Below are 16,284 nucleotides of genomic sequence, written 5' to 3'. Positions count from 1 at the left end.
AAGAATAGGTTTTACCCTTGCCGGCAATAAGACAGCTGTGCTGAGATGTTAAAGCACCAAAACAGAAACCTTTTGCGAGGGATCCTGTCTGCAATAAATAAGCACACACGTTACTTGTGGTGAATATGCGAACAAAAAAACACGCGCTCTGACAATATATCACGCGTTGTCTTTGAAACTGATTGGTCCACACCAGAGACGGCTTTCTTTAGAGCCTCGTCTCAAACAGCGTTAGACCAGAGGGCACCAACATACGAACAGCACAAAGACAATGCCACTATCAGGGCATTCATAGCTCGAGGTTGAGCGGCTACAACATTGGACCTCCCTTACCAGTATCAAAATTCATAATAAAGGTTTTTGGGTTAGATCGCGTTTATTTATAAATGTGTCGTAACCCTCCACCACCCGACACGGCCAATCAGCAAAAAAGTGTCACGTTGACAAAAGACAAATAATTCACTACTTCAGCCCACCGGTGTGTTGAAGAGTTAATCCACATTTACAGTTTGAGTACTCAAACTGTAAACTCAAACTGTAAATGTGGATTAACTCTTCAACACACCGGTGGGCTGAAGTAGTGAATTATTTGTCTTTTGTCAACGTGACACTTTTTTGCTGATTGGCCGTGTCGGGTGGTGGAGGGTTACGACACATTTATAAATAAACGCGATCTAACCCAAAAACCTTTATTATGATTAATATTGGTCGCGAAAGCCTACGTGTTAATCAGTATCAAAATATTAGAAGAGGTTTTACCCTTTCTGGCAATAAAACAGGAGGTGTTAAAACGTTAGAACATCGTGCGCGTGTGTGCGCAACTGGGACGGGTGGGCGGGCGTGTGGGTGGGCTGGGCTGGGTAACCCAGCCAGGGGGTGCCACTAGTCCTAACCCAGCCAGGGGATGCTACTAGTCCTAACCCAGCCGTGAGGTGCTACTAGTCCTAACCCAGCTGCGAGGTGCTACTAGTCCTAACCCAGCCATGGGGTGCTACTAGTCCTAACCCAGCCGTGAGGTGCTACTAGTCCTAACCCAGCCGCGAGGTGCTACTAGTCCTAACCCAGCCGCGAGGTGCTACTAGTCCTAACCCAGCCGCGAGGTGCTACTAGTCCTATCCCAGCGGCGAGGTGCTACTAGTCCTAAACCAGCCAGGGGGTGCTACTAGTCCTAACCCAGCCAGGGGATGCTACTAGTCCTAACCCAGCCAGGGGGTGCTACTAGTCCTAACCCAGCCGCGAGGTGCTACTAGTCCTAACCCAGCCGCGAGGTGCTACTAGTCCTATCCCAGCCGCGAGGTGCTACTAGTCCTAAACCAGCCAGGGGGTGCTACTAGTCCTAACCCAGCCGGGGGGTGCTACTAGTCCTAACCCAGCCAGGGGGTGCTACTAGTGCTAACCCAGCCGCGAGGTGCTACTAGTCCTAAACCAGCCAGGGGGTGTTACTAGTTGTAACCCAGCCGGGGGGTGCTACTAGTCCTAACCCAGCCGCAAGGTGCTACTAGTCCTAACCCAGCCGCGAGGTGCTACTAGTCCTAACCCAGCCAGGGGGTGCTACTAGTCCTAACCCAGTCGCGAGGTGCTACTAGTCCTAACCCAGCCGTGAGGTGCTACTAGTCCTAACCCAGCCAGGGGGTGCTACTAGTCCTAACCCAGCCACGAGGTGCTACTAGTCCTAACCCAGCCAGGGGGTGCTACTAGTCCTAACCCAGCCACCAGGTGCTACTAGTCCTAACCCAGCCGGGGGATGCTACTAGTCCTAACCCAGCCGCGAGGTGCTACTAGTCCTAACCCAGCCGTGGGGTGCTACTAGTTCTAACCCAGCCGGGGGGTGCTACTAGTCCTAACCCAGCAGTGGGGTGCTACTAGTCCTAACCCAGCCAGGGGGTGCTACTAGTCCTAACCCAGCCGCGAGGTGCTACTAGTCCTAACCCAGCCGGGAGGTGCTACTAGTCCTAGCCCAGCCAGGGGGTGCTACTAGTCCTAACCCAGCCGTGAGGTGCTACTAGTCCTAACCCAGCAGCGAGGTGCTACTAGTCCTAACCCAGCCTGGGTGTGCTACTAGTCCTAACCCAGCCGTGAGGTGCTACTAGTCCTAACCCAGCCACGAGGTGCTACTAGTCCTCACCCAGCCGGGGGGTGCTACTAGTCCTAACCCAGCGGGGGGGTGCTACTAGTCCTAACCCAGCCGCGAGTTGCTACTAGTCCTAACCCAGCCGTGAGGTGCTACTAGTCCTAACCCAGCCGGGGGGTGCTACTAGTCCTAACCCAGCCGTGGGGTGCTACTAGTCCTAACCCAGCCGTGGGGTGCTACTAGTCCTAACCAAGCCAGGGGGTGCTACTAGTCTTAACCCAGCCGTGACGTGCTACTAGTCCTAACCCAGCCGTGGGGTGCTACTAGTCCTAACCAAGCCAGGGGGTGCTACTAGTCTTAAACCAGCCGTGGGGTGCTACTAGTCCTAACCCAGCCGTGACGTGCTACTAGTCCTAACCCAGCTGGGGTGTGCTACTAGTCCTAACCCAGCCGTGAGGTGCTACTAGTCCTAAACCAGCCAGGGGGTGCTACTAGTCCTAACCCAGCTGGGGGGTGCTACTAGTCCTAACCCAGCCAGGGGGCGCTACTAGTGCTAACCCAGCCGCGAGGTGCTACTAGTCCTAACCCAGCCAGGGGGTGTTACTAGTTGTAACCCAGCCGGGGGGTGCCACTAGTCCTAACCCAGCCAGGGGATGCTACTAGTCCTAACCCAGCCGTGAGGTGCTACTAGTCCTAACCCAGCTGCGAGGTGCTACTAGTCCTAACCCAGCCATGGGGTGCTACTAGTCCTAACCCAGCCGTGAGGTGCTACTAGTCCTAACCCACCCGCGAGGTGCTACTAGTCCTAACCCAGCCGCGAGGTGCTACTAGTCCTAACCCAGCCGCGAGGTGCTACTAGTCCTATCCCAGCCGCGAGGTGCTACTAGTCCTAAACCAGCCAGGGGGTGCTACTAGTCCTAACCCAGCCAGGGGATGCTACTAGTCCTAACCCAGCCAGGGGGTGCTACTAGTCCTAACCCAGCCGCGAGGTGCTACTAGTCCTAACCCAGCCGCGAGGTGCTACTAGTCCTATCCCAGCCGCGAGGTGCTACTAGTCCTAAACCAGCCAGGGGGTGCTACTAGTCCTAACCCAGCCGGGGGGTGCTATTAGTCCTAACCCAGCCAGGGGGTGCTACTAGTGCTAACCCAGCCGCGAGGTGCTACTAGTCCTAAACCAGCCAGGGGGTGTTACTAGTTGTAACCCAGCCGGGGGGTGCTACTAGTCCTAACCCAGCCGCAAGGTGCTACTAGTCCTAACCCAGCCGCGAGGTGCTACTAGTCCTAACCCAGCCAGGGGGTGCTACTAGTCCTAACCCAGTCGCGAGGTGCTACTAGTCCTAACCCAGCCGTGAGGTGCTACTAGTCCTAACCCAGCCAGGGGGTGCTACTAGTCCTAACCCAGCCACGAGGTGCTACTAGTCCTAACCCAGCCAGGGGGTGCTACTAGTCCTAACCCAGCCACCAGGTGCTACTAGTCCTAACCCAGCCGGGGGATGCTACTAGTCCTAACCCAGCCGCGAGGTGCTACTAGTCCTAACCCAGCCCTGGGGTGCTACTAGTTCTAACCCAGCCGGGGGGTGCTACTAGTCCTAACCCAGCCGTGGGGTGCTACTAGTCCTAACCCAGCCGTGAGGTGCTACTAGTCCTAACCCAGCCAGGGGGTGCTACTAGTCCTAACCCAGCCGCGAGGTGCTACTAGTCCTAACCCAGCCGGGAGGTGCTACTAGTCCTAGCCCAGCCAGGGGGTGCTACTAGTCCTAACCCAGCCGTGAGGTGCTACTAGTCCTAACCCAGCAGCGAGGTGCTACTAGTCCTAACCCAGCCTGGGTGTGCTACTAGTCCTAACCCAGCCGTGAGGTGCTACTAGTCCTAACCCAGCCGGGGGGTGCTACTAGTCCTAACCCAGCGGGGGGGTGCTACTAGTCCTAACCCAGCCGCGAGTTGCTACTAGTCCTAACCCAGCCGTGAGGTGCTACTAGTCCTAACCCAGCCGGGGGGTGCTACTAGTCCTAACCCAGCCGTGGGGTGCTACTAGTCCTAACCCAGCCGTGGGGTGCTACTAGTCCTAACCAAGCCAGGGGGTGCTACTAGTCTTAACCCAGCCGTGGGGTGCTACTAGTCCTAACCCAGCCGTGACGTGCTACTAGTCCTAACCCAGCCGTGGGGTGCTACTAGTCCTAACCCAGCCAGGGGGTGCTACTAGTCTTAAACCAGCCGTGGGGTGCTACTAGTCCTAACCCAGCCGTGACGTGCTACTAGTCCTAACCCAGCTGGGGTGTGCTACTAGTCCTAACCCAGCCGTGAGGTGCTACTAGTCCTAAACCAGCCAGGGGGTGCTACTAGTCCTAACCCAGCCGGGGGGTGCTACTAGTCCTAACCCAGCCAGGGGGTGCTACTAGTGCTAACCCAGCCGCGAGGTGCTACTAGTCCTAACCCAGCCGTGAGGTGCTACTAGTCCTAACCCAGCCGGGGGGTGCTACTAGTCCTAACCCAGCCGTGGGGTGCTACTAGTCCTAACCCAGCCGTGGGGTGCTACTAGTCCTAACCCAGCCGTGACGTGCTACTAGTCCTAACCCAGCCGTGGGGTGCTACTAGTCCTAACCAAGCCAGGGGGTGCTACTAGTCTTAACCCAGCCGTGGGGTGCTACTAGTCCTAACCCAGCCGTGACGTGCTACTAGTCCTAACCCAGCTGGGGTGTGCTACTAGTCCTAACCCAGCCGTGAGGTGCTACTAGTCCTAACCCAGCCGGGGGGTGCTACTAGTCCTAACCCAGCGGGGGGGTGCTACTAGTCCTAACCCAGCCGCGAGGTGCTATTAGTCCTAACCCAGCCAGGGGGTGCTACTAGTCCTCACCCAGCCGAGGGGTGCTACTAGTCCTAACCCAGCCATGGGGTGCTACTAGTCCTAACCCAGCCGGGGGGTGCTACTAGTCCTCCCACAGACTGGCCAGGGTGTGGGCCAGCGTGGTCTAACTAGTGGTGGGGAGCAAAACTTGCGCATGGTGTCACAGGTGGGGTTAGGCTAGGGGGGTTGGGGGGTGGGGGTTGATTTCGTAGGTAAGAGCGGTGGGCTCGTGGTTGTCGGTCCACATTGTGTCTAAGCGGTCAGCCCCCGAGATGGGGCTAAGGTGCCAGCCAACACGCGGCTGGTGTGCTGCTGCAAGAAACGCACCCGGCAATACCACAATAACGACTGTCTATTAAAATAAAAAGCCACAAATTCGGCAACTGCAACTTTTTTTTCAAAAAATACCCCAACCCCTTGCGATGCGACCGTTTTCAAGAGTCCCCCCCCCCCCCCCCAACGCTGCTCGTGTACACGAGAGACGGTCGCGGTTCCCCGGAATAAATCGCATGCGGGTTAGCCAGCCCCTCACCTCCCCCCCGTGCCCGAGTGAATCCCTATCAGGGGATCGTCTAAGCAGTCAGCCCACGTGCGTTTAAGCAGTCAACCCGTGTGGATCTAATTGGTCAACCCACGTGCGTCTAAGTGGTCAGCCCGCATTAGTTTAATCTGTCAGCCCATGTGAGTTTAATCGGTCAGCCCACGTGCGTCTAAGCGGTCAGCCCACGTGAGTTTAATCAGTCAGGCCATGTGTGTCTAAGTGATCAGCCCACGTGAATTTAATCAGTCAGGCCATGTGTGTCTAAGTGGTCAGCCTACGTGCGTCTAAACGGTCAACCCACGTGCATCTGAACAGGCAGCCAGAGGGACCAAAGCACTCACACGCTCGTGGATGTCTACCAGCAGGTGAGTAGGGCTCAGGTTGGATTTGGGGTAAGAGCAGTGGGTCTAACGAATAGACGAGCAGGCCTGGCGGTCAGCCCACGTGCGTCTAAGCGGTCAGCCAGAGGGACTAAAGCACTCACGTGCTAGTGGATGTCTACCAGCGGGTGGGTAGGGGTCAGGTTGTGTTAGGTTTGGGGTTAGAGCAGTGGGGCTAGCGACGGGCAGGGCTGGCGGTCAGCCATGGTGGTAGGGAAGTGGGGGGGGGGGGGGCTAGGGCTACAGCGCCAAACCCATCCACTCAGCCACACGCTGGCCCACGCTGCCGCAGCCGCAGCCGCCGGCGCCGGCTAGCGCGTGGGCCAGCGCTTGCCGTGCGAGTGGCCGTGCGAGGAGTGACCGACGGGCGGCCCCGCCGGCCCCCCCCCGCCGCCACCGCCCCCTACGCGTCCCCGGTGCGGCGGGTCGCCGACGCCGCCGCCGGCGATGGACGCGGACACCGGTCCCGGCCCGACGCCCGGCCACGCCGGAAAACCGCCGCCGCCGCCGCCGATGCCGATGCCGCCGGGGGAATCCAAAGACGGACCGCCGCCGCCGCCGCCGCCGCCGCCTAGATGATGGTGTGCCGCAGGGCAGGGCGCGCCAGCGGGTGGGCCAGCGTGCGCGGGTCGATGTGCGTGCGGTGGCGCGGGGGGAGCGACTCCGGGGAGCTCAGCCCGTCGCCGTCCTGCCGCTCGCCAGACCGCTGGCCAGCCGGCTTCTGGGCCAGCAGCGGCAGAGCGTCCAGCCGCTGCGTGGCCCAGTGCCGCTGCTGCTGCTGCTGCTGCGGAAGAGGAGCCAGACCCGCCGCAGCCTGGTGGTGCCGCTGATGGTGGTGGTGGTAGTGGTGGTTGTTGTTGTTGTGGTGGTGGTAGAATCCCAGTGGCGGAGTTTGGTGATGGCGGTGAGATGTTGGGCTGGGCTCGGATCTCTGCTCGTCCGAAAGGGTGTCCGGCTGTTGAGGGGAGGGGGGGGGGTCAAGGGTGGGGTTTAGGGGTTTCAGGGGGGGTTCAAGGGGGTTCAAGGGTTGGATGGGGTGGTGGTGGGGGCGGCGGGGGGAGGGTGGTTTAAGTTGTTGGTGGGTGAAGTTGTGGGTGGGTGCGGAGGTTCGCGAGAGCGAATACGGGAGGGACGCGGTGAATGGATTTTGTGATCGCAGTTATGGGTGTATGGCACGTGGTCGTGCGTGGGGCGTGGTCGTGCGTGGGGCGTGGTGCGTGGGGCGTGGTGCGTGGTGCGTGGGGCGTGGTGCGTGGGTGACGTGGAACAGAGGTGAATGGTTTTGGGTTTGAGGATTAAGAGGTTCGAGGAGTTCGGGGTCAGGACATGGAGCGTGGGTGGCCGGGGATGTTTTGAGTGGCTAGGTTGGGGGGGGGGGGGGTCACGGGGGTCACGGGGGTCATGGGGGGGTCACGGGGTGGTTTTAGGGCCACGTGCACTTTGGTGGGATTCGAGACGAGGGGTTGTAGGGGGGTGAGGGTTCGAATCAGGCTTGGGGGGTGTGGGGTTTGGGGTCGGCATCCGGGAGGGGGGAGGGGGGGTTGGGAGTGGGGGATCGGGGGTTTGGCGGGGAGAGGATTCGGGGAGGTCGTGAGTATCGGGGGTTTAGGGATCGGGCGTTTAGGGGTCGAGGGTTTAGGGGTCGGGGGTTTAGGGGTCGGGGGTTTAGGGGTCGAGGGTTTAGGGGTCGGGGTTTAGCGGTCGGGGGTTTAGGGATCGGGAGTTTAGGGGTTGAGGGTTTAGGGGTCGGGGGTTTAGGGGTCGGGGGTTTAGGGGTCGGGGATTTAGGGGTCGGGGGTTTAGGGGTCGGGGGTTTTTGCATCGGGGTTTAGGAATCGGGGTATAAGGGTTGGGGGTTTATGAATCGGGGGATTAGTAACCGGGTTTTAGGGAACATGGGTTTATGGGTCGGTTAGGGATCGGGGTTTAGGGTTCAGGGTTTAGGGATCGGGGTTTAGGGATCGGGTTTAGGGATCGGGGTTTAGGGATCAGGGTTTAGGGATCAGGGTTTAGGGATCGGGGTTTAGGGATCAGGGTTTAGGGATTGTGGTTTAGAGATGGGGTTCAGGGATGGGGTTTGGGGGTCGGGCTTTAGGGATCGGGGTTTAGGGATTGGGGTTTAGGGATCGGGGTTTAGGAATCGTGGTTTAGGAATCGCGGTTTAGGGATCAGGGTTCAGGGATCGGGGTTTAGGGATCAGGGTTTAGAGATCGGAGTTTAGAGATGGGGTTTAGGGATCGGGGTTTAGGGATCAGGGTTTAGGGATCGGGGTTTAGAGATGGGTATTGAAGGATCGGGGTTTAGAGATGGGGGTTTAGAGATGGGGTTTAGGGATCGGGGTTTAGAGATGGGGTTTAGAGATCGGGGTTTAGGGATCGGGGTTTAGAGATGGGGGTTTAGAGATGGGGATTTAAGGATCGGGGTTTAGAGATGGGGGTTTAGGGATGAGGGTTTAGGGTTCGGGATTAAGGGATCAGGGGTTTAGGGATTGGGGTTTAGGGATTGGGGGTTTAGGGATTGGGGGTTTATGAATCGGGGTTCGGGATTTAGGGATCAGGGGTTTAGGGATTGGGGTTCATGGATCAGGGTTTAAGGATCAGGGTTAAGGGATTGGGGTTTAGGGATGTGGGTTTAGGGATTAGGGTTCATGGATCGGGGTTTAGGGATTGGGGTTTAAGGATGTGGGTTTAGGGATTGGGGTTCATGGATTGGGGTTTAGGGATCAGAGTTTAGAGATCAGGGTTTAGAGACCGGGGTTTAGAGATGGGGGTTTAGGGATCGGGGTTTAGGGATTGGGGTTTAGAGATCAGGGTTTAGAGATGGGGGTATAGGGATCAGGGTTTAGAGATGGGGGTATAGGGATCAGGGTTTAGAGATGGGGGTTTAGGGATCGGGAGTTTAGGGATTGGGGGTTCATGGATCAAGGTTTAGGAATCGGGGTTACGGGATTGGGGTTTAGAGATGGGGTTTAGGGATCGGGGTTTAGGGATTGGGGTTTAAAGATGGGGGTTTAGGGATCAGGGTTTAGGGATCAGGGTTTAGAGATGGGGGTTTAGGGATCAGGGTTTAGGGATCAGGGTTTAGAGATGGGGGTTTAGGAATCAGGGTTTAGGGATCGGGGTTTAGGGATCGGCAAGGGCGTGGGGATATGGGAGGAAGGGAGATTGACAACAAGGAAAACGGGCGCAGCATCAGCACCTTCACAATCATCATCATCCACATCGATCATCTGCGCGTCCAGAACAATGGTGAGTGGAGAGAGGGAGGGAGTGGAGGGAGGGGAGGGAGGGAGGGAGGGGAAGGAGGGAGTGGAGTGAGTGGAGTGGAGAGAGGGAGGGAGGGAGGGGAGTGAGTGGAGTGGAGGGAGGGAGGGAGTGGAGGGGATGGGAGGGGAGGGAAGGAGGGAGTGGAATTAGTGGAGCGAGTGGATTGAGCAGAAGGAGTGGAGGGAGGGAGTGGAGGGAGGGAGTGGAAGGAGTGGAGGGGAGAAGTGAGTGGAGGGGGGTGTTTCGTGTCGTTTCATGAACGTTATTTGCAGCGTCTTTTATTTTGCCGCTGTTCCACCCCAAGCACCGACACAGTCTTCGGAAAAAGATGAATCTCACTTGAGTACAAATGCCATGCACATTTCAGTACGGGCCTGAGGCTCGATGAACAATGCAATGGCCACGATGGGACTCACTCACGATGAGACAAACACACACGGACATTAACCGTGGGTGGAGTGGTGGCGGCGGTGGTGGCAGCGGTGGTAGCGGTGGCAGCGGTGGTGGCGGTGGCAGCGGTGGTGGCGGTGGCAGTGATGGTGGTGGCAGCGGTGGTAGCGGTGGTGGTCGTAGCGATGGCGGTGGTGGTGGCGGTGATGGCAGTGGTGGTGGCAGCGGTGGTAGCGGTGGCGGTGGTGGCAGCGGTGGCGGTGGTGGCAGCGGTAGTGGCAGCTGCTGTGGCGTTGCACCTACGCTACGAATCCCCACCAAACTCAGCTAACTTCAACAAGGGTAGTAAGGCGGGGAGGGGGGGAGCGTGAGAGAGATACATCTCACTGCCAGTGTCAGACCAGAAAACAACGCCAAAAGTTATCCCATGGCATAGCTGCTGCTCAACCTCGAGCTAGAGATGCTCTGATACACGTGGCATTGCCTCTGTGCTGTCCGCCTTTAGGCGTCGTTCTCTGGTCTACTGACACTGCTGGTGGTGGTGAGACTCGGCCATCGAGAAGGCTGCCGCTGCCTCTGGTGTAGACCGATCAGTGCCAAAGAAAATGTAACATTATTATTAAATTATTATTAAAGACAATGCCATATATTATCAGAGCCATGTTTGTTTGCACGTTCACCACAAGCACCGTGGGTGCTTAATGCGATGACCTGATCCTTATGCAAAAGCTACAATCTATTTGGTGTTTGAACATCTTAACACAACTCCTGCTTCATTGCCCGAGAAGGGTAAAACACGATTCTTATATATATTTTTTAAAATCGAGAATTCGGAATAGATTTTTAGGGGATTAGAATGTGCCCGAGTTAAAGCGTTCAACGCGCGATACACCAACCCTTGCCACAACGGCTCCGGGTAGCGAGATGTTAACTACCTCGCCTGGTATACAGGAGGTCGTGGAGTTTGCGTGTCTCTCTCATCATCATCGCGGTGGCTAGGAGATGTTAACTACCTCGCCTGGTACACAGGAGGTCGTGGGTTCGATACCGACCCTGACGACGCCTGCTGTAGATTTGGAGGCTGCTTCTCTCTCATCATCATCATCACGGTGGCTAGGAGATGTTAACTATCTCGCCTGGTGTAAAGGAGGTCGTGGGTTCGATCCCAAACCTGACGCCTGCTGCTGTATATTTGGAGTCTGCGTCTCTCTCATCATCATCATCACGGTGGCTAGGAGATGTTAACTACCTCGCCTGGTACGCAGGAGGTCGTGGGTTCGATCCCAAACCTGTCGCCTGCTGCTGTAGATTTGGAATCTGCGTTTCTCTGTCTCTCCCCCCCCACGGTCGCGTTGATTTTTTGGTATCTCCATGTCGTTTCGTTTGTTCCCCACCCCCCTCCCCCGCCCCCCCCCCCCCCACACACACATTTAGAACGAGCGTGTCGCTCGTTCGGAGTTATCTGCGCCGCTCCTTGACATTTCCACAACCACGACGACTACGATTGATGATTGATGATGAGCCGCCACACTTCGTTGAAGCCGCTATCATTTGTGATGATAGCCAGGTCACCCGGTGGGCCCTTAGACCTGGTAAAATAGACATCGTTTAGTCTAAGCTAGGGCATGAACGATTTGGGAGAAAATAGCTCATTGCGATTTTTCTGACAGATATTGCGATTGCGATTTGATTTGCGATTAAAATGTCTTAAGTCAATATTTACCGTTCAATATTTACTGTGTAATAGGTTTAAAACACGTGATGGAGCATTACCACGTGATACCATCAAACTATGAACTGTTCTATGTATTCGAATGCAAGGATGAGAACTTAAAATATATTAATTACTTCCAACATGTATTTATTAAAATGTATTAATAGGACATCTGTTAAGTTAAATAAGTAAAGTTATAATAATAAAAAATAAAACAATCCCAATAAGGAAGTCATAGGACTTTTCAAATCGCAAAAAAGATCGCAGCCTTTGCGATGTACTAATCGCATTGCTTCAAATTGCGATTTCGATTTGCAATCGATTAATCGTGCAGCCCTCGTCTCAGCTATGGGTCTCGATGGGTCTCTGTGTCCCTATGCGTCTCGATGCATCTCAAGCCACCTCGATGTGTCTCTGTGTATCTCTATGGGTCTCTCTATTCTCTATGGGTCGCTTGTCTGAAAAGCAGCTACGTATGCAGCTTCCCAGTGGGCCTTAGACCTGGTAAAATAAGCAAAGTTTAATAATAGGATTTCTCCCCTTTTTTCTGGCAACAAAACTGAAACCTTTTTTTACAGGGAATAACGTTACTGCATTAACCACAATACTTATGGTCAAAATGCAAAAAAAACCACTCTGATAATATGATGCATTGTCCTTGAAACTGATTGGTCCACACCAGAGACGGCTTTCTCTAGTGTGGACCAATCAGATTGAAGGACAATGCATACAGTATGTTATCAGAGTGTGTTTTTTACATTATGAGACCTCCTTTGCCAGTAACAAGATATAGGAATAGGTTTTACCCTTTTAACTGGCATAAAAACTGACACCTTTATTCAAGGAATCATGTTTGCAATAACCACAACACAAGCAGTCAAAATGCAAACAAAAAAGACAACTCTGATGCCTTGAATAAAGGTGTCAGTTTTTGTGCCAGTTAAAAGGGTAAAACCTATTCCTATATCTTGTTACTGGCAAAGGAGGTCTCATAATGTAAATGCTCACCCCGAGCCCTCAATACTCTGATAGGGTGCTGTTTTTGAGTTGTACGCCTTTTGGCATCTTCTGGTCCAACACCAATGGAGACTAGGCTCTAAGAAAAGCCGTCTCGGGTGTGGACCAATCAAATTCAAGGACAGTGCACATTATTATCAGAGTTGTCTCTTTTGTTTGTATTTTGACTGCTTGTGTTGTGGTTATTGCAAACATGATGCCTTGAATAAAGGTGTCAGTTTTTGTGCCAGTTAAAAGGGTAAAACCTATTCCTATATTGTGTTTTTTGTTTGCATTTTGACCACAAGTATCGTGTGGTTAATGCAGTAACATGATTTCTTGTGAAAAAAAGGTTGCAGTTTTGTTGCCAGAAAAAAGGGGGAAAACCCCTATTATTATTATATTTTGGTACTGGCAAAGGAGGTCTGATAAGCAAAGTTTAGTTTCAGCGTTGGGTCTTGCCGGGTCTCTGCATCTCTATGCATCTGTATGCATCCGAAGCCATCTGTATGTGTGTCTGTGTGCACATTTTCTAAACGATTAAGAAGCAAAGGGGTGCAAGGCTGCATAAAAAGGTTAAGGGCCACTGCTTTAGACTTTGGACTTCTAAACACGTGTCTGTGTGTGCCTGTGTGTGTGTGCGTGAAACATTTGAGAAGCGGTGGTGTAGCGGTTAGCGCTACGCTGCGCTACGAACCCGGCGAGCCGAGTTCGATTCCCGCTCACGGCCAACACCGCCAGTGACGATTATCTGAACCGGTCCTGGGCCTCCCCTAGGTCGACTCAGCCTCAGACGAGTACCTGGTGTGGTGTGTAACCATCGTCATTAGGGAGACAAAGGCGGCCGGGCGTGGTGCTGGCCACCCACCCCCTCGCGTGCCGTGCCGGCCTTAATAAGTGCTCGCTAACAGCACTTGCCCCAACAGCCTGTCAAGGCTATACGGGGGATCTTTGTCTTTATGTTTTGCAACATTTCGCATCTCGATTACCACCCCACCCCAACCTCTGCTGTGTCGCTACAAGTGAGCCGGAATGTGAAGCCATGCGGGGTGGGTAGTGGTGGTGGTGAGTGGGTGGTGGTGGTGAGTGGGTGGTGGTGGTGAGTGGGTGGTGGTGAGTGGGTGGTGGGTGGGTGGGTGTTGGTGGGGGTGGTGGCTGGGTGGTGGTGGGGATGGTGGGTGCGTGGTGGTATTGGTGGGTGGGTGAGTGTTGGTGGTGGGGATGGTGGGTGCGTCGTGGTATTGGTGGGTGGGTGGTGGTGGTGGTGGGTGGTGGTGGGTGGGTGCGTGGTGGTAGGTGGTTGGCAGCATGAACGGCACAAGCGACATGAATCGAACACTGAACGATGGGGGGGGGGGGGGGTGTTTGTGTTGTGGGGGGGGGGGGTCTTGCTAGTGGGGGGGGGGGGGGAGAGCACGTGGTTGTGGTTCACACTCTCAACGTTTGGAACCCCCCCCCCAGCTCCCAAGCGATATTACCGATCCCTTTAGCCGACATGGCCAGTAGCATTCGACCTCCCCCGCCGGATAAAAAGAAAAACCCCCACGTGGCCTCAGTACCCTGATCACAGCACCGACCCTAACACCGCCTACAGCCCTACACAATGAAACTTGAGCCTAACGCAACCCAACGACAGCAACTGACCTCGAAAGCAAATTCTACGAGTGAAGAAACCAAAGAGCCTTGACACGGCCACCAACAACCATCACGCTGGACTCCATCTAACCTTTTGAAAAATAAATATATTCATAAAACGCGTCCTGTTTTTTTTTGTGAATGACAATCAAAGCTCTGAACGCCGAATTGTGACGCTGATCTTCAGTGCCACTAACGTTGTAGCTCCAGCACTGAAAGTCGTGCGACGGTGTTGAAGCTGACGGTGAAATGCTTTGGATTATATTCGTGATGTTAGCCCTCGTCCTGAACCCTTACTCACTCTTCCAAATAATAAGCTCTTGCACCACCAGTTACAATGCAGACATTTTGTAATCCTAACATTAACCCAAAGCACACCAACCAAAGCTTTAACTCTAACCCCCTGCTCCTAAGCTAAACCCCGAACATCAACCACCCCTTCAGATGAACACACCAACCCCATCATTAACTCAGCCCTAACACCAACGAACCATTCAGATGAACACACCAACCCCATAATTAACTTAGCCCTAGCACCAACCACCCCTTCAGATGAACACACCAACCACCCCTTCAGATGAACACACCAACCCCATCATTAACTCAGCCCTAACACCAACCACCCATTCAGATGAACACACCAACCCCATCATTAACTCAGCCCTAACACCAACCACCCATTCAGATGAACACACCAACCCCATCATTAACTCAACCCCAACACCAACCACCCATTCAGATGAACACACCAACCCCATCATTAACTCAGCCCTAACACCAACCACCCATTCAGATGAACACACCAACCCCATCATTAACTCAGCCCTAACACCAACCACCCATTCAGATGCACACACCAACCCCATCATTAACTCAGCCCGAACACCAACCACCCATTCAGATGAACACACCAACCCCAAAATTAACTCAGCCCTAACACCAAACACCCATTCAGATGAACACACCAACCCCATCATTAACTCAACCCTAACACCAACCATACCTGCAACATTGACATGAATTAAGAAGAACCCTAACATCGACCTAACCGTCAACTCGACCGTGAACCCGAATGTTAACACAATCCCTGACGTCAACCAAACATTGAACTAAGACACTAATCCTCGCGTTAACCCTAACCACCAACCACACCTGACTCTAATCAATACTAATAGCAATACCTGCCAATCTCCGCTACGTGATGGTGACGTCACCACGGCACCTGTGCCAGGCGAGGTGCCCTTTTTGAGACCACGTGACTCTTAACACCGCTGAAAAAACAACTCCAGCCTCGCGTCAACCAAATCTTTAACTGAGACACTAAAAAGCCCTAACACCCACCACCCTGAAAACTAAAAAACGCTGATTGTAACCTAACACTAACCCACGACTCTAACGACGCTCATTTGGAGTTTTCGAGGATTGCCCGGACGAGCCCCCCGAATTTGTCACCGCCCACTTACCGCCGCCCCCCCTCCATCCCTTTGCTCCCCCTCCATCCCTTTGCCCCCCCCTTCATCCCTTTGCCCCCCCCCCCCCCCGCCTCCGTTCACCGCTTGAATCCGAGTGCCGCCCTTCCCTGCCCCATGTGACCACAACCAAACCCCCCCACCCCCACCAACATGGGGCAGGCCCGATGGCACCAATGGGAAAGAGCATGGGCTCCAGCAATTGAACACTGTCGGGGGGGGGGGGAGGAGGTTAACTCAAGGGGGGTGGCTTCACGACGGGGACGCCAGAGCCAATGGGAGCGTAGGGGGTGAGGGGGGGGGAAGCTCCCCCTCCATCCTTCCCCTTATGGTGACAACAAAGCTGATGACCGCCATTTATATTCTTAACGCAGTGCATGCGAGTGTGTCGAGAGAGAAGAGGGAGGGGAAAGAAGGGTATGTGTGTGTGCACGTGTGTGCAGGTGTGGGGAGCGGTAGTGTAGCGGTGAGCGGTGACGATTATCTGGACCGGTCCTGGGCCTCCTCTAGGTCGACTCAGCTTCAAATGAGTACCTGGTTGCGGTGTGTAAACATCACCACCGGGGAGACAAAGGCAGCCGGGCGTGGTGCTGGCCACCCACCCCCTCGTGTGCCACAGTGCCGGTAGCCTTCATAGGTGCTGCTCGCTAACAGCAATGGCCCCGACACTCGGTTAAGGCTATTACGGGGAGTGTCTATGTCGATGTGTGCGCTAGTGAGTGTGCGCGCTTTTCGTGCTTTGTTGAGCACTAACATCTACAATTGCGGAGGGCAGCAGTGGCATTGTGACACGACTCATGGAGATCTTTAGCTCAAATTGAGTATTTGCAAGGTCTAATAATAATTTTTAAAAAACCGCCTGGAGGACCCAGAAACACCGAGCTATGTGAATGCGGTTTCCACACTTCTTCTCATTGCGAATCCCCGCTCGGACTTGTTTTTATTCATTTGGGTGCCACCAATGTCCACATGATATG

The 16,284-nt window shown here is 54.5% G+C and overlaps 1 protein-coding gene and 1 long non-coding RNA gene across 25 annotated transcripts in view; one reads left to right on the top strand and one right to left on the bottom strand.

Moving 5' to 3' along the window:
- Positions 1-959: 959 nt before the first annotated feature.
- Positions 960-5,081, top strand: LOC142907083 (uncharacterized). 24 transcript variants are annotated; one of them, XR_012930788.1, is made up of 8 exons: positions 967-1,436; positions 1,493-1,800; positions 2,109-2,668; positions 2,781-3,144; positions 3,229-3,872; positions 3,929-4,264; positions 4,377-4,404; positions 4,517-5,081. It is a non-coding gene; the product is annotated as an uncharacterized LOC142907083 (long non-coding RNA). The 24 variants fall into 24 exon arrangements; XR_012930782.1 differs by having other exon boundaries at positions 4,489-5,081; XR_012930769.1 differs by lacking the exons at positions 4,377-4,404; positions 4,517-5,081 and having other exon boundaries at positions 960-1,016; positions 1,129-1,436; positions 3,929-4,300.
- Positions 5,078-16,284, bottom strand: part of GRIN1 (glutamate ionotropic receptor NMDA type subunit 1) — an 87,250-nt gene continuing 76,043 nt past the window's right edge. The window contains exons 22-23 of the mRNA XM_076056098.1: positions 9,036-9,066; positions 5,078-6,792 (exon numbers count right to left, since the gene is read on the bottom strand). Coding sequence (XP_075912213.1) covers positions 6,149-6,792; positions 9,036-9,066 — 675 coding nt within the window. The 3' untranslated portion in view covers positions 5,078-6,148. The remainder of the gene's footprint in view (positions 6,793-9,035; positions 9,067-16,284) is intronic.

This window comes from Petromyzon marinus, chromosome 74 (genome assembly GCF_048934315.1).
Source record: "Petromyzon marinus isolate PM22_M1 ecotype Great Lakes invasive population chromosome 74, UKy_Petmar_22M1.pri1.0, whole genome shotgun sequence".
Taxonomy (NCBI): Eukaryota; Metazoa; Chordata; class Hyperoartia; order Petromyzontiformes; family Petromyzontidae; genus Petromyzon; species Petromyzon marinus.
This window is presented reverse-complemented; position numbering and strand designations above follow the sequence as displayed.